Below are 23,309 nucleotides of genomic sequence, written 5' to 3' on the forward strand. Positions count from 1 at the left end.
TGCTTCTTCAACTTCTCAGGTTTAATCAACTAAATGGCAGCTGGCAAGAGAAGTAAAATGAAAAAAAAGTTAACATCTATCTATCTATTTTGTTATTGTTAATTTGTTATGTTACCTTGCATGTAATGTTTTTGACAAAGGAAATGAAGATAACATGTAGTACTCAATATTTATCTTCCTCTATTGAATCATAAATTTTTAGCAAAAATACTTTATTAGAAATTCTGATTTTTGCTGTACAAAAGACTTGTAATGTTTACTGAAAACCTGCCAAATTTAGTGAAGATACATAAATTGTATTGTATCATATCGGATGATGTGTTGATACCATCATATCATGGCTTCATGATATCATATCACTGTATCACCACACCTTTGCTAAACAGGATTAACTTTGAAAGTTTAGTTTTTATCTATAAGTTTTTTTTTTAAAGAGCCTCAAGTTCACCTAGTAAAGCCAAAAGCTCAGCAAAAAATACAAAATTTAATCTTAAAGATCATTAAGATTATAGTTAGGCTTAGCATTGGGGTTGTAGTCATTATAAATTAGATTGTTCAATTAACTCTTCCAGATGAAAGGGACATCACTGATATTCCATTCTTTCTGCTCTCAAGAAAACATTGGGGTTGTAGTCATTATAAATTAGATTGTTCAATTAACTCTTCCAGATGAAAGGGACATCACTGATATTCCATTCTTTCTGCTCTCAAGAAAACATTGGGGTTGTAGTCATTATAAATTAGATTGTTCAATTAACTCTTCCAGATGAAAGGGACATCACTGATATTCCATTCTTTCTGCTCTCAAGAAAACATTGGGGTTGTAGTCATTATAAATTAGATTGTTCAATTAACTCTTCCAGATGAAAGGGACATCACTGATATTCCATTCTTTCTGCTCTCAAGGTCAAAATACTTAACTAAATTGCAGTAAACTTGCAAAAGTTTTCTAAAGCATGTCTAGTTTCTGTGGGCAAAAAAAAATCATAAAACTTTAGTTGTGAAGTGTCCAAAGTTTTGTAGTGAAACATTGTTGACTCTCTGCTATAAATTATACAAACTTAATTTTGGTTTGGTTAAGCACAGAACTACACAATAGGATATCTTTATTCTTCCCACCATAAGTATCAAAACCCAAATTTTAGCATTGTAAGCCTGCAGACTTGCAACTGAGCCATTAGGGGGCCACAAGCTTAATTAATATCATCATATGATTGTTTCTTTCAGTACAAAGCTACACAATGGGCTATCTGAGGTTTGTCAACTACAGATACATGAACCTCAGATTTTAGTGTTGAAAATATATGAGCTTACCGCTGACCCACAATGGGGAAAGCATCATATGATAGAAAAGATTTACCAGTAAACAATGACCATATAGTGACACATTACCTATGTCAGGCAATGTAATGTGGTGTTTTAGAAATACTGTTGGTTATGATCAATTTATATTCAGTACTAATGTGTTTTCAATAAGTATGAAAATAAATAAGGAATTATTGTATCTATATATGTTGTTTGAACATAACAGACTTTAAAATTATAGTTAAAAAGAGGATTCATGTCATCCAAACAGTTTGCCATCACAGTCCACAACTTACCATACTTGTTAAATCGCAATACCCTAACCTGATACCTTGCCAAAATAAAATATGCCTGTAGTTTTCAAAAGGATAAAACACAATCATTATTAAGAATGAAAAAAAGCATCTTCAGAAATATAGAAAAATATCCTCAACCCACAAGTAATTTAGAACATTTTAAAACTTTGGGTTACCTCATTACCCCCGACTGCACCTAATTCACCATTTTCATATACTAACTAATTTGTACTATTGAAATTTAGGTAACATAGCATTAAAAATCTGCATCTCCACCTTCAAATGATTATAGGCTTTAGACTCTATTCCTTTTCAAAGTAACCAATTAAAATTCACAAAGCTCCTCCAGGTTATATAATAAATATAGGTTCAAACAATACATTTACAATTGATGATTGTGAAGCTAACCAAAAGTGCTGAAATGTGATTGGAAGTTTAAAAGCCAACAAAAATACTCAAAATATAATCTAGAGATATGTTGTTTACAGTTCAGATACCTTGAGCTACAATAGAAATGAAAGTCTGAACATATTATTCATTATTTTTTTATGCATGAAATCAACAAGACCTGCATCATTTAATGCTAAAAAAAATGATAAAATAGAATTACAGTCTTTAATTAAATGTTGAAAGTTGATTTGAGAATGTGCTTTTGGAGTGACCTGATCATCCACCAGTCAGGAAAGGGTTAAAAAGTTATTCATACTGTACATAAACAAAAAACAATTACATTTCCAAGAATTGAATATGTATTATGTATGACTGGTGATCATGAACTTGTGAAAGAAAGCATTACAGTACAATATGCCAAGTGGCATAATGTTAAAGTCATTACCATTGTAAATGCTTAGAAGGCATGAAGCTTATAATATCAAAAATTTTTCTTTCAGTACATTTCTTATAAAAAAAGATTCTAGATAAATGAAATATAGAAAACTGTAATACAGTAACTACTAACCTTAAGTCCATGAATACAATTAATATTACTCAAAATTGTCTATCTCCTGTGACATTACCTTCAATTGTTGCAAACTACAACCCCACTAGTGCCCCACTTTAACTTATCAAACCCTGAAGTGAGCAATCACTTAATTTGGTGTCTCCTTTTGCACCCAAGAGTGAATAATTTATGATCCATACTTGCCTTTTTTTAAACCATATAGGAAACAAACACTTGGCCTGCCATTTGTATAACCTGGACTGAAGAATGAATGATGTGGTCAGCCCTTTTCAAACACTAAACTGAACAATTAATGACCTGGCCTATCTTTTTTATATGATAAACAGAAGAAATGATAACCTAACTTGCTTACTGCAAACCTACAGTGAACAATTATTGACTTAAGCCTAACTTTTTTTTTTACACCACTGACTACACAGCAAATAGTCAGACTTGCCCTTTTCAAATCAATGGGTGAAAAAATGAAAGACTTAGACTATATTTTTCAAACCTCAGAATGATTATATAATGACATAGCTTATCATTTTCAAATGACAGATAGAAGAATTAGTGTCCTAGATTTCCAACATCAAACCTTCAAATAATTAATTATCTAGTTTACTCTTTTCAAATGCTACACTGAATACAAAAAATAAGGTGTAAATTTTTGAACTGACAATCTCACAGAGATACGAGTAAAAAAGGTAAAACAAAAATACACTCATTACTTGAACCATTCTATGAGGTGAGCTGCATGACCACCATGTCGACATGTCTGGCACCAAGTAAACCAACTAGAAAATTTTGTAAGCTTGTTTTCAACTTTATCTGCAATAAATAACAATTCCTTTCAATACATTTGTTATATCTAAAGACAATAGTTTAGCTAGTGAAATCAGAGCCATTTGCAAAGGGTAACTTCAATAAAATGAAAAACTTCATATGGTTGGTTGGTCTTAAAATTTAATATTTACAAGACAAAAGAATAAACTGATAATCAGAATTCAAGAAAAAAGAAAATCAAAAAAAGAAGCGATTAAGGATTTAACGTCATTATACCATTATAACTATACAAAACAAAATCAACTTCACTAGCTTTAAATAACCAGTGGAATAAGATATATTTTCATATTATATTAGTAAGATAGTCAAGATATCATATGGCAATGAATAAAAAAAGTTTTTGTTTTCATTGAAGGGACTAAAGCTATTTTATATTTGTTATATTAATTTTTATTAAATAAAATCTTCTGAATTTTAAAATTTGAAATCATCATCAGTATTTATGAATGTTGAAGTTTCGTTTTGTAATTCTTTAACTGACGAAAACAATTATTCAATAAGTGCAGTTTTGAATTTATTAAACTATATATATCAGCCTAATGTTTATGAATTTAACAAAACTGGCATAATGTAACAGAACAATACTAGTTAAAAAAAACAAAATACCTAATCTCTGTTCAGAACCTTTGTTCCAGTAGACGCCTGCTGGAGTTCCCATGTTTGTCAAACACAGAGCACATCGTGGAAGTGGCTTTCTGCACCCAGGACAGCTGGTCATCTAAATATCAAACATAAAAAGGTTGACTGTAGTGTAAAAAAAATGTTATAATTAGAAACAGTCATTAAAGCTATAGAACACTAACAAATGGTCAGTAATACAGAATTAAGTAATACTTTTTTGGTATAACCACACTGCTCACGTATCTGACAATCTAGAAACAAAGAGTAAAGATTTTTTTGTAAAATTAAAGGATAACTTGAAAACAAACTCTAAAATAGTAAAAGAACTTGACAAATTGCTGTAATTCAATTTCATTTTTAATTTACCAGCTAACTTATTTTAAACAAGTAAATTCTTGGAGCAAAACTAATGAATGTATTAAAGAAAAATTAAAACAATACTATTAAAACAGAATAACAGCAACAAGTGTTTACTTAAATTTCAACTGTTTCCCCCAAACAAAAGCTTTGAAAAAATCCTATTATTATTTTTCCTGCTAAGACAAGAAGATATCATTGACTGAATGGAGAAACTGTGACTAAAAGTATTCCTCCAAACAAATTAAGGCGGAACAAACTAAATAGGTAAGAATCTATTATAACATAAAAATAACTCTGTGGGGAGAATATACAAGCATATAATTAAATAACCACTTAAACATGCTAAGCAGCAGAGCTCAAGAAAGTTAGCTTATCACTAATCACTCACTGCTGTATTTAATTACAAAAAAGTAAGAGAGTGGAACTAATCATACATGGGAAAAGTAAAAATATATTATTTACCATATCATTAAAGTTAAAACTACAATTGACTAAAATTATTAAACACAGCAATTGTTGAAGAAAATCAATTTTAATAGTACAAAATATTTTTTTTTTTGTGAGATATCTTGAGTCTCCAAGTACAATAAAACATTTACTCAAAAATCTATAAAGATATAAACCTGACACTCGGCCATCTCATGCACTCTACATGTTTTGACATTTGACTGCATCATCATGAGTGCAATATTTCAAAAAAAGGTAAGAGCTATATATCTTACTAAATAATCACATGCTCAAAACCAAATTTATAAATTTATCATTATACAATAGATTATCAAGTAAATGTTTTATTGTAGTTTGAGACTGGGGCAGTCATTTTATAAAATGTTTTACTTTGTACTATTAAACATTGGTTTCCTTCAACAACTGGAGTTGTTTTTTTTACTATTGTTGAACTAGACTTAAGAACATTTTACAGAATAAAAAACTAAAGACAAATACAAAAAACCTAAAAATTACTTAGGTGTCAGTACAAAGCCAATGAAGTACAAAAAAGCTCTTGAAGTAAGAAAGCAGTACAAAAAACTGATCTATAAAAACATTGATGATAAAGTCTAGAATGCAGATTTTTTTGTTACACTTTTTGCATCATTGAAAAATAAAAAAATTAATTTATTGTTGCTTAATATTTGTAGTTTTTGTTTGTTGTTAGGTACAAAGCTAAACAATGATCTGTCTGTGCTCTGCCTACCACATGTACTGAAACCCTATTTTTAGTGTTATAAGCCATCAGACTTACAACTTAACCTCCAGGTGATAACATTTTTAGTAATATTAAAATGCTGAAAACTATTTCTATTAACCTTGGTAGTCAATTTTTTTCCCCATATATGTTTAAATGCAAGATAAAGGTACCATTATTCTCAAAACTGAAAGGAAAGCCTCAAATTCTTGAGAAAATGTCTAAAAAGTGGGAACACCTTGATAAGATTCAATAAAGACTGTCAATTTTAGATATTGTGGAGTGTTGATTAATATGAGTAGTTAAGATTAAATATTAAATCTAGGAATCCACAATATTATCAACAAACTACTGCAGTACTGAATTTATTGATATATAATTTGTTTTCAGGTAGCTTTAACAATGACAAAGGGCTTTGTGTAATATCTCCTTGCATACCAATTTCACAATCAGATAATACTAATAACTCTGACACAGTAGTTGATATCAAATCTGATTCATCATACTAGTTACTAAAAATTCATTTTCAGCACAGCCATCAGTACTTCACTCCTGTCATAGAACTATGGTCTTCTAAATTGGCATTATTTTTACTATTGTTTGAAATATCAAAATTTTTATAAGGTAAAAAAATTAAAGGAATAAACTAAATTTAAACTGATTTAATATTCTACTTCAAGGATGTAGCATTTTTTTCTACACTTATTTTGGAAAGTCATTATTTATTTTACCTTTGATTTGTTTCCAACTGGGAAGTTAAAGCGACCATATGTACGCATTCCTTGGAATTGGCCCAACTGCTGGAAGTAAGATGTAACTGATTTTCCACAAAAATTGCAACTGACAAACACTTGCTGAGGGGGCATTGTGGAGGGGTTTACTTTACACCATTGAACATCAAAAAGAGCCCTGCAAGAATTAGTAAACACATTATATTTTAGATCAAGAGGTGTACAATAAAATGCCTAAGCCAGCAAAGTAATGAAACTTCTTTTAGGCCTAACAAAAATACTTAATATCACTCTTTATTATAACTACAAAACAAAAATAAAAATTCTTATAATCAGAATCCAGCATCAACTATACATTTTTGGTTGCTTGGATTCTAAAGTCAAAGAACCTTTAACATCAGGCTCTTGTATTACTTATATTTTATCAGGCATTCTAAAGCCCAGTATCAATAAGACTTTATACATTCTCATGTGTGGAAATGTACAGTATACTGTACACTATCGCAAATAAAACACAATTATAATATTTCAAATTATAAAACATGTTAATTTTTAAAACTCACTGGAAGATTCACTCCAGAATATCTTTTTTACCGTATAGTTAGAGCTAATTAAACCCTATTAATATTATTGAGATGAACCTATTTTGCCCATAGGTATCATCAACTAGTTGAAATTATTCATAGAAGGTTTTCTGCATTTGGATCATTTATAAGATAGAATGCTAGAAAAACCCGAGCATACAATTTCTGTTTTTCTTGTTGTTTAGTTTTTCAGTTACTTACAAAGACCATCATTTACACAATTTCATTTCTAATTTCACAGGTGCCTGAATCACTTACTATAAATGGCTAAGACTGAAGGCTAATCATGAAATCTCATTCCAAAATGTCTAGTGAACGTTTTTGTGCAAGGGTTTTCCTTCAACTCCATACATCATGTTTTTTAGGATGATTATTACACATTAAAAAAAGGAAAACAGTAAGGGCTCACTTGTAGATGCAACTGTACTAAGGCTACACAGAATGCTTATGTTGCAAGAAACAGTTTCAAAAGTAACCTCAATATTGATTGTAAATTGTAAAACTTCAAGTACAGAGAGCAAGAGTGGCAAGGTGATTGATTATCAAGCAAGATTAAGACCACTGCACAGAGTTAACTTGTGAAACAAAGCAATAAAATAGCACCAGTCAAAATATGACTAAAGTTCAATGTTAGATGCCAAGAACTAGAGTCAATAAGAAATTCACAACTGAGCTCAGACATATGGTCTACCATGTGAAACGTTCAGAAGAAGAAATGTACAAAATTAAAAATATACAAAAGAATAGACTTTACTCCAATGTTGACCATTTTGTGTTGTAAAAGTAAATTTAGTAAGATTAAGAATACTAATTTTTTATCTTACAATATTCAAATTTCATTTGCTTAACTTGTAGGACCTCCTAAATGAATATCAAAAGTTTTTGTTTTCAATAAAACTCCATATCTTTTTTGTTATTTTCTCAAACACTATACAAACTCAGTCCATCTGATCAACTTTGTGGCCACCATTAAACAATATGAAGTAAATCTAAATTACCCTCTTTTCTTTCTAGAATGACTGCAGATTGTAACAAAAAAAGTACTATTATTTATCCTAAGCAGCCTCAGGCTCATAAGTTTCTAATTTTTACATTTTAGTTACTTTTATAACAGTAAATAAGAAATATACATAAAAAACAAGGCATTTAGTGCTTTTGCATGATCTAGATTTTATTTATTTTTTTGCTCTCACCCCCAATGAAACTTATTATTTTGCAATGGTGGTAGAAGTACACAAAATAATTTTTATTTATTTTAAATAAGTATGCAAAATGATAATACAAACAAGGCTTACAAAGCAAACTATTTTAATTTAACTGGCTTTCTAACTAAGGATATAAGTGTCTTAAAATAATTCACTTACCTGGGCAACATGAACTCAGAGATAGTAACAATGAATCTATAAGCCGAATAATTCAAACATTGTTGTCAGAACAAGTTAGCTTTAAACAAAAGTCAGTAGCTCAAAGTCCTCTCTCTCTATTGATTATAAATAATCCAAGATCAAATGTCAGAGAGAATTATTGACATTAAAAATGGGTTTGACTTTGTTTTACATCTCTGTATATAAACCAAGAATATTGGAGAATATAATTTAGAATTAGACTATGCCATTCTAACAGTGAAACCCAGGATCCAATCCTTGCCACTAACATCATAAACACAATTCTTCTCAAGAATTTCCAAAAGATGGCAACAGGTTGGTAGCCAAAATATAAAGTATATACAATTTAGATATTAGTATACAGTCAAAAAATAAATTAATAACTAATAAATAATAAGGGACTAAGATGATCATACAGGCTATTAACAATGGCATCTGATGGCCATAGCCTAATCTTATTTACTTAACTAAGAAGTTTATCAGAAAAGGGCAGTAAAACACATTTTCAGCTAAAAGTGAAATTCATTATTCATGGCATGAACTCACAACTGTTTTTATCTATTACACAACATGAATGAAGAAGTGGTCTTCTTGTTTTAGTGTTGATAAAATGTTAAATGGGCCAAATACATCACATTTATTTGCACAAATATATAGAACAACCCTCTGCCATTTCTTCATATTAATGCTATACTATTTTACTCAGTATAGTCATAACAGCTTGCTGTTATTATTTTCTACACTTTTCTAGTCCCATCAATATGTTATTTAACCCTATCGCTATGGGTTTTCCTATGGGTAGGGGTCAGAGAGCATGTTATCAAGTTTGTAAGCTTTTATGAATGTATGTAAATAAGTTGGGCATCATATTGTAGATTATAATTCAAATTTTTAGTATTATACATTAGTTAATTTCTTAATTTAAAAGTATATATTAAAACAAAATTACTAAACACTGATATTTGTGTGTCACGTGTTATGTTGAATGCACCTTTGGTTCAAGTTAGATTTTATGACATCCAAATACAATGTCTATAGTTTCTTATGTTATAGAAACTCAAATCACTGACACTGGAAAGCTACAATATAAAATAAGAACCTCTTATCTTTTCTATTTGCTGAAATATTATTATATTTAGTGAATCCACCACAGTAATAGTAAATAATAATAATATATATACATATGTAACGTATTATAACCGAAATGTGATTGTATTTTACATAATACTAGTACACTAGTAGTACAAAGCTGAGACAGTTGCACTTTATTCAGGCCAATTTTATGCTATTGGATATGGTAACAACAGCTGCATGTGTGCCCCATGACTGCAACTTCTGTGGCACTATTGTTAGTCAGACATGGCTAAAAGGTTAATAAAACAAGAATTATAACTATAAATAGATATAATAATGTTACGAGGTTTAAACTATTTAAAATAAACATTTGTTGTTTCCCATTACAAATTGTAGTCATTTTAGAACAAAAAAGTGTAATTTAGATTTATTTCCTAACTTGTTACAGTGGTTACGAGGTTGGTCAAAATGACCAACCCTATATAGAGTTAAGGTAGAAAAATAACAGGTAAAATATAAAAAACCTTTGATAGATATTTAGGAGGTTATAGAGATGATGCAAATGAAACTTGACAATTTTCAGATAAAAAAAGTATTTTTAATATTAAAATCAAAATTAATTTGCATGTTGGATAATCAACATTCCAAAAGAAAATAACTCACAACAAATCTTTAATTAAAAAGTCTTAATACTTAATTAAAAAACTTAATATTTTGTGTACAAAAGCCTTGTAATGTTTATTTATAATCTATGAAATTTCATGAAGATATGCTTACATTATCAAAAATTATAGTATGACTACTCCTATGGATAATTTGGTGGTTAAGGGCTGGATGGATTCCACCAAGCCCATACTCATAGAGTTAATGAATATATTTGCTGCAGTTATTACATCAAAGTAGACTGTCCAAATTACCTCTGATGCCAAAGTCTCCAGCTATCCAGGAGATCTCGATAGCTTTTCACCCAAAGTTGAGCCTGTTGATCTTGGCTAATAAAACTTGGTATGGCCTGTAACACTACTAAACTAGCTGTCTGAACATCCCCTGTCAAGTCCACATATCGCTGAAGTAATTGTAAACCCTCTTGGTTTAATCCTGGAAAAAAAATATGTTACAAATACACTGCAGATACAAGTGTAGTATCTAGTGATTTGAATAGGTAATAAATCTTTAAATAAATGTATGTTTTCATATTTTCAAACTGCAATTTTTTTCATCATAAACAAACTGTTGGGTTAGGTTATCTCTATGCTGATATTATTCTTTAATATCAATATGAATTATACACACCATGTTTCTATAGCTAAAGTACGCTACTAGTAATACTTTTCAGACACTAAACTGGATGTAAATATCGACTAACTTATATGATTAGATGGGTCATTCCACAACTCAAGGGTAAAGTACATTTCAGGATATTTCACTACCTAATTATTTAGTGCTTACTAAAAAAGAATTAGAAGTATATTTACATACAAATATGCCTACGTTTCTGATTTACTTTTCAAGTTAGTTTTTCTGTTACATCTACACAAAACCAAATGAAATATACTGAAAAAGTAATATACTTTTATAGATATACCATAAGGTGGTTGCTATGAACAAAATTAATAATTAAATGAGGATGGTTCTTACACTGTCCAATGTATATTGGCAAAATAGGTCAATATTTTTCATGATTATAAAGCACAATAACATTTAAGAAAAACTGAGGAAATCTCACTTATACGAACACCAACTCATTATACACTCAGATATACAATGTTTGAGGAAAAATGTCTGACTAACAATGACTTGATATAGCCTTGAAAGATTATAAAAAATACTCACCAGTCAATAATATACCAGCTAAGTCTCCAGTTTCAATTACTTTTGTTGTCAGCCGATCCAAGTACTCAAATAACTGAATTAAAAAACTTAATTATAATAAGATATGCAAGAATATATTAAAAGGAAAATTGAATGTTAATGCTATAATTGCATTTACAATACACCACTAAAGTACAAGTCTCAGACTTCTTTGTTTAATTAAATTAAAAATATCACAGACTGGCTTCTGAATAACTTTACTTCTCTGTCTGCTTCAACTTAAACAATACCTTCATGTATATTTTGCATAGGACACAACCGTTCATTATAACAATCAAATCTGTAGATATAACACTAAAGCATATAAAGGAACTCACCTTATTGTCTGGAAGATACAGACATGCAAATGACACTCGATCTTTTACAGCAATCCCAGACTCATTCTGAATAATGAAAAAATAAACTGAACAACCATTTAAAATAAAACTATTGATGTTAAATTATATTTCTCCTCCAACTAAAAGAACACAATCTATTTGAGATAAATGCAGAAAAAAAGCATTACACATAAAATATTTATTAACATCTGAATGTTCCATCACACCAAAGACATTATTACATAACTAAGAACTAAGGATTTTTCATTTTAAACATAAAAAAAGGAACAATATATCAACACTAATTTGAAAAATCTGGAGTAAAATATTGTAGAAGAAAACTCGAACAATAAAGTACAAAATGTTACAGGTAAATTAGTTACTTTCTGATCACAATATAAACTGACATATATACCTAGATAGCCATAAGTAGCCACATTAACCTACTTCTACCTTCAATTAAAGTCCAGCCAACAACATTTATACTATATCAAACACATAATAAATAGTAATCACCCAACACAGGATATTAATCTCCCACCGGTATAACGTTACAAACACACATTACAGCCAAAAAACAACAGCTTTAATGAGAAACCAAACTGCCATTAATAGATGTCTTGATTCTAGCCTGATGAAACATTTGAGAGTTAGCATAACTTGGTGAGTTAGCTGTTTGAAAAAGGAATCTGACAGTTATATTTCTTCACAACTGTTGTACAGTAGCTTATATTGTCAACATCTACCTTTTAAAACTATCATTCATGATTTCAGTGAACTAAGATTTAGAGAGATAGCTTTCTTATCACTTTTGTATGTGTGTAAGATTACTTTTCCTGAGTAAACATCTGTAAAAAAGATTACAACGATAAAGTATGTAAAACTAACAAAACAAAATCTATTGAAAATACATCAACTTCATTAAGGTTTTTATGTATATCATTAAGTCATATCCAGGTTAGTGTAAAACCCCATACTTTGGGCATGAATAATATAAAAACTTTCTGGAATGCCAAAAAAATATCATTAACATATTAATCTTTTGAACAGGACAGAAAATATTCACAAAACCTCTTTCAAGAGGAATACATCTTACCAAAACACAGTCATAATTGTCAACATCCGAAGTCAAGAATGCGAACATGGAACGCAAGTATGGGTCATTTAACTGAGGTCGCAACACATCACACATTTCTCGCCATAGTGTGTTTTTTTCCTGTGTAAAGCCAGACAAAGCCATGGCAACAACATTGAGGTTTACATCTTTCCCTGAAAGAAAGAAAAACTACTTGTATTATATTATGTTTAAAATCATGCATAAACAATATTCCAAAGAAAAGTTCTATTAAGAATTCATCATACTAGGAATTTCTAGCACACGACTGAGCAAAAACTTTCAGACCTTCAAAAAAACATTTCAATATATATATCCTAACAACTGCCAGTAATAAAACTCTCAAGTGATCTACTGTATTTTGGATACTCACTATATTATTTGAAAGTACAAATTAAGGGTAAATTTTTTATTTCAATTTAGTTAAAAGATATTGTAATGCTAGTCCAGACAAAATGCCTTATAGTACAACACTACACAAATGTTAATGCTACTTCATACACTTAGTGTACTTTCACATCTTTTACTTCAAAATATTTTCTTTGCTAGCAGTTACAATGGTAACTAAACAGTAAACTATGTTTGTGCTAATTTACAATTTAAAGATGAAAAATAACTTAAACTCAATTCAGTTTTAAAAACATGTACAACATGTATATTTGTTTCAAAATAGTTAGCAAAGTTACACATGGACTATCTGTACATAGCCTTCCCTAATTTTGAACTGAGAGACCAAAGGGAATTACAGCATTACCACCAACTCTAAAGTTAGTCTTGTCTGATTGAATAGTGGGGGATTTCAGTGTCACTTTTAAAGCACACCTACAGATTTTGAACATATTTTTGCAACAAGGAATTAAAAACCATGAATCCTCAGATCCACAGTCTGGGCACTCCAGCCTACAGCAGATGAGAAACTTTAACACTGATTTACTGATCTATATATCAACACTACAAAATATCATAACACCTGGAATTGACATTTTGCTTTCACTAAAGTGATTCCAAGTATAATTGAATATTTTTTTAGAATTTAACAAGAAAATAAAAAAGATTATATATGTACATTGTAAGCAAATTTATAAATTTACCATAATTAATTCTGTCACACTGTTATGGTATTCCTTTTATAATTACATGGAACAACTGTATTAACTTCATTCATACAACTTCCTGCTATTTTTCACTCATTTTTAAACAGTCTGGTTTATGTAAGCAATACTTCTTCATTATTGTATCATTTCACACAATAGGTTATCATAACCCCAACAACATCTACTATTACCTTCCTTTAACATATTTTCATAGCCAATGTATCCATTTAATGCACATGGGCCCTAGGGGGTGAAAGAGAAGGGGTCATATCCAAAAGCCACCTCCCTCCCCTGTCACTTCCTGGGGAGGGTCTTAAGGGTACATGCCAGGTTTTGTGACAACCAGTTAAGCATTCCACCAGCTATACACACACATTTTTCTAAAATAATGCTTTAAAAAAAGTTAAGCAATTTACTTACATCACAAGAAAACAAGTACAATATGCAAATAGAAGAAAAATGTCTACTTACCAACTGGAGGGTTAGCTGTGGCACCTTTCTTTAGTATCTGGATGGCTCGTTTCATCTTTAGTGTAAAAATAGCTATTGCTGCAGCTCGTGAATACTGTCTATCTATTTCTAATCTATTTCAATAAAGAACATTAAAGTGGTGCACAAGTTCAAAGCCAAAGATTTTCAAATTAGGTGCTACTCACAAACACTTAAAAATTACATAATTTGTTTACTATACACTCTATAAATTTTTTAGATAACTATCATTGTTTCTTTTATAAAAGTATTTGAGGTATTTTCTCAATAACGTTTTACATTCTTGGTCAACATTTTTATGAGGTATAAGTTACCAGTTATAAGCCAAGTTACATTTTTTTTAAACACTTTCCTCTGCGAGTATGTAATGAATACAGTGATAATAGTTAGGAATTTAGAGCTGATCGTGAATAATTACAGAGTTCAACTAAATTCTAGTATTATTTAAGAAAAAACTGATGTAAAATTGAATGAATTTGTGATAGATATTGAAAATGAGAAAAAAAAAACCTAATTATATGTGAAGTTACAAATGCAAAATGAATTTCAATTTAATATTTACATCTGTTTGGAATGTCAAATATTTTAGAAGGTCATGTACATGTGCTACTTCTTTACAAACTGCATGAAAAGTAATAGACCTCAAGCCTAAGTTTAAAAAAATTGTTTTTATTCAAACTACTGGAAATAGCATTTCTTTTAGTTTAATACCAATAATCCTTCTTCAAGATGTTTAATCAGTGTGCTATAAATATGTCATGCAGTAGAACTTACTTGGCAACCATGTACCATTACCTTTCACTATGTGTAGCAAAAAACTAATACAAATATCTTAAATGTTTTCTTAATCACGATTTTTTTATAAACAAATATTTTGTATTTTATATCTTTTTGTGGGATTTTTTTCCTGTTTTTTTGACATCAGTCTGATACTCACTAGGTATTTGTGAAGTATCAAATGACTTTGGCATAAAGCTGCTAGTACATTACATATTATGAGCAAACAATTGCAATTTTAATTACACAAATTGTTTATCTGTCATTAAAGTTGTTAAACCACTATTATGCTTCCATATTAAAAAAAAACAAACTTCACATCAATCTAATCTGCTGACATAGAGAAGAATTCCAAAATTAACTCTTAGATAGGAAGCAATTACATCTGCAAGGGCTTAAAAGATCCTCTGAACATGGTTAGATATACAAAACATGCTGCCTGGAATTCTTAATGCTGGGATATTCAGTCAATTTGACTAGATCAGAGGGTGAATTCTAAGTCTCACAAAACCACTCACTTATTAAGAAGAAAAGGGAACTAATAACACCAACTGCTGAACATATGTGAATCACAAACCTAGGACTGTCAAGAAAACTGAGTTTCAACAGTCAAATAAAAAAGTGACATACTTCTCCAATACCACCATGCTTAATGTGCTTCTCACCTCCATGAGAGTCTGTACATATTATTACTTTAACAAGTTCTTATACATACACACACACCGATTTATATATTTATGATATATTTACTAAAGTATTAAGCTTTAACCCTCAAGCAGTGAATCAAAGTCTGTGCAAGAAATAATAATGTTGTTGATGCATGTATCGCAACATATACTAGAACTTCTGAAAAAATAGCTCATTACCCACACAAAGTTTTCAGTTTCATGTAAATATCCCCAATCCAGAAAGAGTACTGATAGTGTTTTGTTATTTTAGAGCAAACATCTGTATGAAGCTGGCTGAAATAACATGGTATTTCATTTTACCATCAGGACTGGAAAAAAAGAGTTAGGGATAAAAAAAATGCACGCAGTTACGCTTAATGAATTTTTTTTTTTTATATGTTGGTTACAGATGATTATATGATAAACTTGGTCCTAATAATATTCACAAACTACACTTTAAGTCTTTTCAGCACGGGCTCGGTCCCTTGGACCAATTTCATAACCATTTTATGCTTGTTATAGTTTTCATGCTATAATTTTTAAATTAGTAAGCATATGTTCAAGAAATTTGGCAAATTATCAGTAAGCATTCCAAGGCTTTCATATGCAAAATATCAGATTTTTGTATTAAGTCTTAAGGTTTGTTAAGCAATGTTTTTCTCATGCCTTTTTTTCTTTTTGCATGTTGCCTATCCAACATGCAAAGTAATTTTTCATTTTAAGATTAAAAATAGTTTTATACATCAGAAAATTTTCAAACTTCACATGCGAAATCTTTATAACTTCCAGAGAGTAATCAAACATTTCTTAAGAAAAAACTTTATATTTGCTAACAATTCAGAAGTTACAATGATGTGGCACACCTGCTCTCATGTTACCATATCCAATAATATAAAACTGACCTTTAGTCTTCACAAAGTGACATTTCTTGGCTGTGTTTTAGTGGACTAGTATTTTGTAAAATACAGCACATTTCAATTAGTATACATTATATATGTGTGTACATTATTACTATTTACAAATAAGTTCTTAAACTTATTTTACTTGAAATACAGAACAGTAAATAAAGAAGTAAAGCAAATAATTATCCCTTCTAGTTACGACCTTTGAACTCGTTTGCTAATTGTCATAGGTTGCTAAGCCTTATAAAATTTTGCACCTGGAGGATGTGAAATGAAATCATTTTTTTAGGTTTTTTATATATATACATTTGAAATAACCAAAAATCATAAATTACTATATTGATACCATAGAATTTCACTATAATTTATCAAGCTTAGTAACTAAGCTGTATTTGAGTCTAAACACACATTACATTTCAAGCAGACAAAAGACAAAGCCACTAAGGGGACATTCTGAGCTTTCAATTGGTTATTCATATGTCATAGACAGAAGTAAGTGTATATAAGGTAGCATTTCCAAAAATAGATAGAGATTAGCGGGGCCACTGTGTTTGTTTCAGTACATGAGCGATATCTCAACAAATAGAAAAAGATAGGTAGGTTCTTATTTTATATTCTAGCTTGTAAGTATCAGTAATTGGAGTTCCTAATTCTTGCGAAACTATAGACTTTGTATTTGGACATTACAAACATCTAATTTGAACCAGTGCTGCATTCAACATACCACTGGACACGCAAAAATCTATGTTTTGGTGTTGTTTTTTTAATATTTACTTTTAAATTAAGAAATTAAATAATATATAGTACTAAAATTTGAATTATAATTTACAGTTTGATACCAAACTTATTGACAAATTCATAAAATAGTAGTTCAATAAAATTTCGATTGAGTCAACAAACATGATGACGTGGCCTTTGACCTGTGTGGAAAGGATTAAACAACAATTGATAAAAATTTTATTAAAATTATAACATCTATTTATCTACATATATTGAACATTAATAATATTTTAAGTTGTGAAAGCAATTGTAGATTTGTATTCAGCTTACAACCTTACAACTACTCAAAAAGCTTAAACCACAATCATTTAACATGATAGTTTCCTTCTACTATTCTACTATTCAAGTAATAGTAATACTGCAATAATGGACATCTACAAATAAAGTCTTCAAGCACTGGTCAATCAGCAAAGATTGCAGTGTATTGAAAAAAGAGAATGGCTTTTAATTTGATTATTTTTGAGAACATCAGAAAGGAAAACATCAACTAAAGGAGGATGAATGTATTTAGAAACACAGAAATGTATAATATATATATATATATATATATCTTTGAGTTGCCTGTTACATATATTACAAAAAAAATCCTGTGGATGTAAATACAATTTGTGCATAATTTTTTTTTCAGTTAAGAGACAAATTGGTCATTATTAAGAGACACTCGTGGAATACATTTCTGAGAAAAACATGCTGGTCAGCATTAAAATATATGTAGTTAAGCAGCAAAAAAGGAGTCAGAATATTCTTTGTTGGTGTCACTTATAGCAAGTTATTTCAACTGAACAACACATTGGCATCTAATTTAGGCTCCACGACCAATAAGAAATTACACCTGCAGTAAATCACTTAGTTTCAATGACAAAAATATATGTATACAATATTCACAAATCATAAAATGTTGTATGTTTAAGTGAACTGAAGCTTTTACATAGTTTTCAAGATAACTTCTATTTTCTTATTCATTAATCTTAATATGTAAACTTTGATTTGTGAGAAAATTGTTTCAGAAACACTTATTTCAGTTTACTAAAAACAACATGTCAGTATTTTTGCTATAAAAACAACAACTGAAAAACACTTAAATTTTGTGACTGCAAAAACAATTGAATATGTTCAATGTTATCTCATACTAATTTAACAAGCAATCTCTGACTTAATCAGACCATGTTTACTAAACTGCTCTCAGCCTGTTAAGTCCAGAATTAAATTTGTATTTCCTACAAGTTTATCAGAATATAATTTATTTTATCAAAAACTGAATGTTGTAGGGCAATCCTGAAAGAAGTACTTACAAAGATATAGTGACTTTTATAGTGTTAATGGGAGTAATACTTTGCCAATAGTTGGCTTCTGGCCATAAGTTGTTCTAATGCAATTTCACTGAGAACACACTGCTTTTCTATCAATGTCAAAGGTGAAAATGTAATTAAACACATGAAGCAAAGAACAACATCCAAGTAACAACTGGATATTTTCAAAGAAATCCCTCCTCATGAAAAATGGTAGTGTGAGGAAGGATAATGGGAAGGAGTAATAAACAGTGCTGATGAACTACTTACCAAGTTCAGTTTCAGTTGACTGATAACCATCATCCAAAGCTGCTTAACTTTAGCACCGTGAAACTCTTCACCTGTACAACCTTCAACCTTTTCAACTCCAACAAAATTCTTGGCAGATTGTGCCCTATCCATCTATGTAACTTACTTAATATGTAATTTTTTTTCAAGTTAAATGAGAGATTGCTTGTTAAATTTTACTTAAATAATATAAATATTTTACAGTTTTTTACAATCTGACACAATGATACATTTTCTGGAATTTTTAGTAAGCTTATTTGTAGGAACAATTACATTTATTCATTTTAAGAGAAACTTACTTTTCTAGAAGTGGTACAAGGGAAAGGCCATCAGTGTCATAACCCCACTCACACAATTGCAAGGCTCTGTCTCTACAAAATTATTATATATATATCTATTTCAAAATATACATTCATGAAGTAGTAAACATTATGTAATTCACCAAAAATTACATGTTAAATTAACTGTTATTTCCATTAACTATTTGAACATCTGCATTATTAATAGGATCACTAAAGTGCTACTATATGCAATTTTATGGAATTTGCTTATAAAATGAAGTTTATTATTAAATTCAATGAATATATATATTTTTACCTTTTTGTTTCTTATAAGTTGACATATCAGTTTATTGAATCTTTTTAGTGAGAATTGCAGGAACCATAATTAGTTTAAGTCAAAATTAATTATAAAATCATAATTAATGATGGGCATATTGTAAAAAATTCTTACTCAAGCATATATACTGCAGACTTGCTTTGCAATTTATAATTAGTCACTGGTGTTACTCAGTTTTAAATTATTTGACTATGTATTTAATCACTTGATTATTAATTAATAATTTTACTTATTGAATCTTATTACAAAAATGCCTTTCATACGCATTAGTAAATTATACCTGACATGACTGTAAAGGTATGGATGATCTTGTGTGTTTGCAATAGACAAAACTTTACATACTGTACACCAAATTTGACAATGTTTTTTTTAATTCAGTGTTGATTTGCATATTATGTATATAATGTTACAACTAAATGACAACAGAATAATATGTACATGCAACTATTCCTATTGTTAATGAATTGAATGGTTTTGCCAGTAAAGTCATCATCAGATTGTGAATAAGTGAAATTTTTGTGAAACGTACAATTGTCTTTGTTTTTTCTTTAATTCTGTAATTACAGAATTTCACCAAGTACTGACAGTTTCAAGTATCAATTATATAATCCTACAGTATTTGTTTTAAAAATATTTCTTTTCCTAATAGTGTTCACTAGGATCCTAAAATTAAAACAGCTTCAGTAAAAATCCCCACTGTTAACATGATCCTGCTGTCATTCACTGTTCCTTACCTTTCATTACTATGGTACATTGGAACTTTGGATGATCCAATTTGACCTTTACTGTCCAATCCAACCCAACTAACAAAAATTTGTTCACTCTTGCATGATGTAACCCAGACACCTTGAGAATTATCACCACCAAAGATCAAAGATCGAACTCCTTCATACTTATTTTCCCCTTTAAAGAATCCTTTTATCTTTCCTTCTTCACGAAGACTTTTCATTCGTGATTTTAAAGTTAAAGAAACATCAAATATTCATGTTTCTAAGAGCCAACTAACAAATGAATGAAACATGATGGATAAAATTTATAGAAAAATAACTGCTTTGTATTCTATTTTATTAAAAGTTACAGCTTTTACAGTAAGGAAGAATATTTTTTAAAACAGGTATGACATTTCAATCATTGGTGTGATCATTCTCAAGTACAAAAGTAAAGAGTAAAACAAGTGATCAAAACATTGTAACTGTTTTAGAAAATATTTTTCCTTACTGTAAAAGCTGTAACTTGTAATAAAATAATACTTATAATCAGTAAGTAAACTCAAAACAAAACTAGTTTGCATTTTGTAAAAAAGATTAATATATTCTACAAAGCAGTATATGTTGACCCAAAAGCCTTCAATTTATAACTGCTCAGCAACATTATTTCTTCCATATTTTGAAATTTGTACGGCTGGCCATTTGTAAGTACAGTTTATGATATTTGATAAATCTAGACTATTGTGTCCCTGTTTTGAAGAACTTCAAGTCACTTTTATTTAAATGTAACAAAATAAAAAATATTGTAAGATATTAGCATAGTTTATTTCTGATATAAGGTTGCATAAATACATCCTGAATCATACATATAATTTCTCAATAAGGTTAGTAGTCATACCAAAAAGTAATAAAAATTTCAACTCAATAAAAAGTATTCACACTATCCATAAAAAAGTTCAAGACTTTAGTTTATTCACTTGAAATGAATAAATATCTTGTTTTCTAATAACATTCTGGATTTTTCTATGAAAAATAATAATACAGATATAATTTAAAAACTCTTCAGCACTTTATATGGATATATAAAATGCTGCAATTTAATCTCTTCTAAAATCAAGAAATGCCCCAGTGGCAGAAATGAGTTAATATTGTAATTATATTTAAATAGGAACAATTGTATATATATATATATATTTTCTCTTTTATCTCAAAAAAAGAACTAAATTCTAATCTTCTGCAAAAAATATTTTGTATTTCTTAGTCTACAGTTATAATAACTCAATCTTGTTCCCACAATGCTTAAACCAATGTGAAAAAAAAATTTGAAAGGAGAAAGTAAAAAGTGTACAATTTACTTATTCTTGTAATTTATATCAACCTAATATTACTACTTTTTCCTATAAATATATTATGGCTAATATAATACTGAAAAGCATGAATTTGTTATTACTGAAAAACAACCTCCAGTTCAGCAAAACAAATTCAAAACTTTGATAAAGCCTACAAAAGGATATGATCTAGCCAAGTCCAAAGTTCCAACAATCCTGGTTCCTGTGCTATCTCTCCATTCTGCCAGAGTTGCCGAGTCTAAAGTGAGAAAAACATAAACTGCTTCTTATACTTGAAACATTATACATAATTTTTGTGATAATGAAAAAAGGATTGATAAAATCAAATTTAATAATTTAAAAAATTATGACATTTTTTCCATCAAGCAAATTTTAAACTCCATAAAAATTTCATTTGGTTTTAGGAACACAAGTAGTGGCTACTTTCTTTTGAAAAAGATTCATAAAAATTTATGTTTATTTATACAATTTTTTTAGGTTGTAAAATTTGTAAAATCTTGGGCTTTCAATCTTTTTTTTATTGATCAGGAAGTTCCATTTTATGTATCCATTCACTTTAAATTGTTTGATATTTCTTTTGATACTTCATATGAAAAGGTCAACCTCAAAAGATAAATCATACAAACACCATATATGATTGACAAAGGTTTATTAATGACAATGACCTCAACTTTCAATATGATAACAATGTTATTTTTCTCTACTACGGTAGTTATATTTTGCCAACAATATTTTTGATGAAGATCAATATGTCTAATAGTTATTGTTTGTTTACAAATAAATAACAGGGTTTTATGTTTATGTGTGTATGTTCTTTGAAAACAACATAATATATTCAACCTATATTCATATCTATGGCAAAACTACTAAGCCTATTTGCTGTAATTCTTAATTTTGAGATACTGAATAGAGGGAAGATATACAGACATCACCCTATCATCTACCATCCACACTAACACTGTATTGTCACTGTAACAATGCACCCACACCTTAATGTGTATGTGTATGATGGGGGGGGGGGGTATTTTGTGGTATTGCACTGACTTGAAGCCAGGTCACCAGCTCCAAAATACAGAGCTGTACCACAGGACCAGCTCATACCCATATTCAATTTAAAAAGACTTGCTATCCAAATAGTTAGTCATAGTAGGCCTTAGTTAACTATAATCCCACTATCTCAGTATTATTATCTAATGGTTTGTCACAGAAAACTATTACTGTAGCTTTCAAACAGACATAATATAATTCAAAAACATTATTAAAAATAAAGGATCATCACCAGAAACTATAAAAATTCACAAGTCTAATTAATTGAAAGGTATTTCAAAACTTTGGTTTGAGGTTACTTCATGGCATTTAACTGCATCCAACCATCCAATAAATTCACAGATGGTCAAATGGATATATAAAAACATAAAAGACAAGCTAACTGAAGACATTATATTCTGATTGGGAGAAATAAATATAAGTTAAGTACCCTTGGAAATTAAAAAAAATATAGAACTAGTTGTTTACAACCCAGACACTTAGACATATGACAGAAATGAAAGTTTGATCATTTCTGGTATATTTATTTATTATAAATCTAGATAGCCATTATACAATGCAATATTTTTTTAGGACATAACTGCAGAAATATAATTAGAATCATATTTTAAAATTAAATTTTCAAAGTTAGTGTGATCTGAACACTCACAGGTTGGGAAAGGTTATTGTAATA

The 23,309-nt window shown here is 29.4% G+C and overlaps 1 protein-coding gene across 2 annotated transcripts in view; it reads right to left on the reverse strand.

The window, feature by feature from the left end:
- LOC106457798 (GATOR complex protein MIOS-like) overlaps positions 1-23,309 on the reverse strand; it is a 69,455-nt gene that overhangs the window by 4,718 nt on the left and 41,428 nt on the right. For both annotated transcript variants that reach the window (XM_013917247.2, XM_022383838.1), the window contains 11 exons: positions 21,755-21,827; positions 20,268-20,484; positions 19,215-19,286; positions 14,194-14,306; positions 12,611-12,783; positions 11,515-11,580; positions 11,159-11,231; positions 10,243-10,423; positions 6,283-6,460; positions 3,991-4,102; positions 3,270-3,369 (listed from right to left, as the gene is read on the reverse strand). In XM_013917247.2, coding sequence (XP_013772701.1) covers positions 3,270-3,369; positions 3,991-4,102; positions 6,283-6,460; positions 10,243-10,423; positions 11,159-11,231; positions 11,515-11,580; positions 12,611-12,783; positions 14,194-14,306; positions 19,215-19,286; positions 20,268-20,484; positions 21,755-21,827 — 1,358 coding nt within the window. The remainder of the gene's footprint in view (positions 1-3,269; positions 3,370-3,990; positions 4,103-6,282; positions 6,461-10,242; positions 10,424-11,158; positions 11,232-11,514; positions 11,581-12,610; positions 12,784-14,193; positions 14,307-19,214; positions 19,287-20,267; positions 20,485-21,754; positions 21,828-23,309) is intronic.

This window comes from Limulus polyphemus, unplaced genomic scaffold (assembly GCF_000517525.1).
Source record: "Limulus polyphemus unplaced genomic scaffold, Limulus_polyphemus-2.1.2 Scaffold374, whole genome shotgun sequence".
NCBI lineage: Eukaryota > Metazoa > Arthropoda > Merostomata > Xiphosura > Limulidae > Limulus > Limulus polyphemus.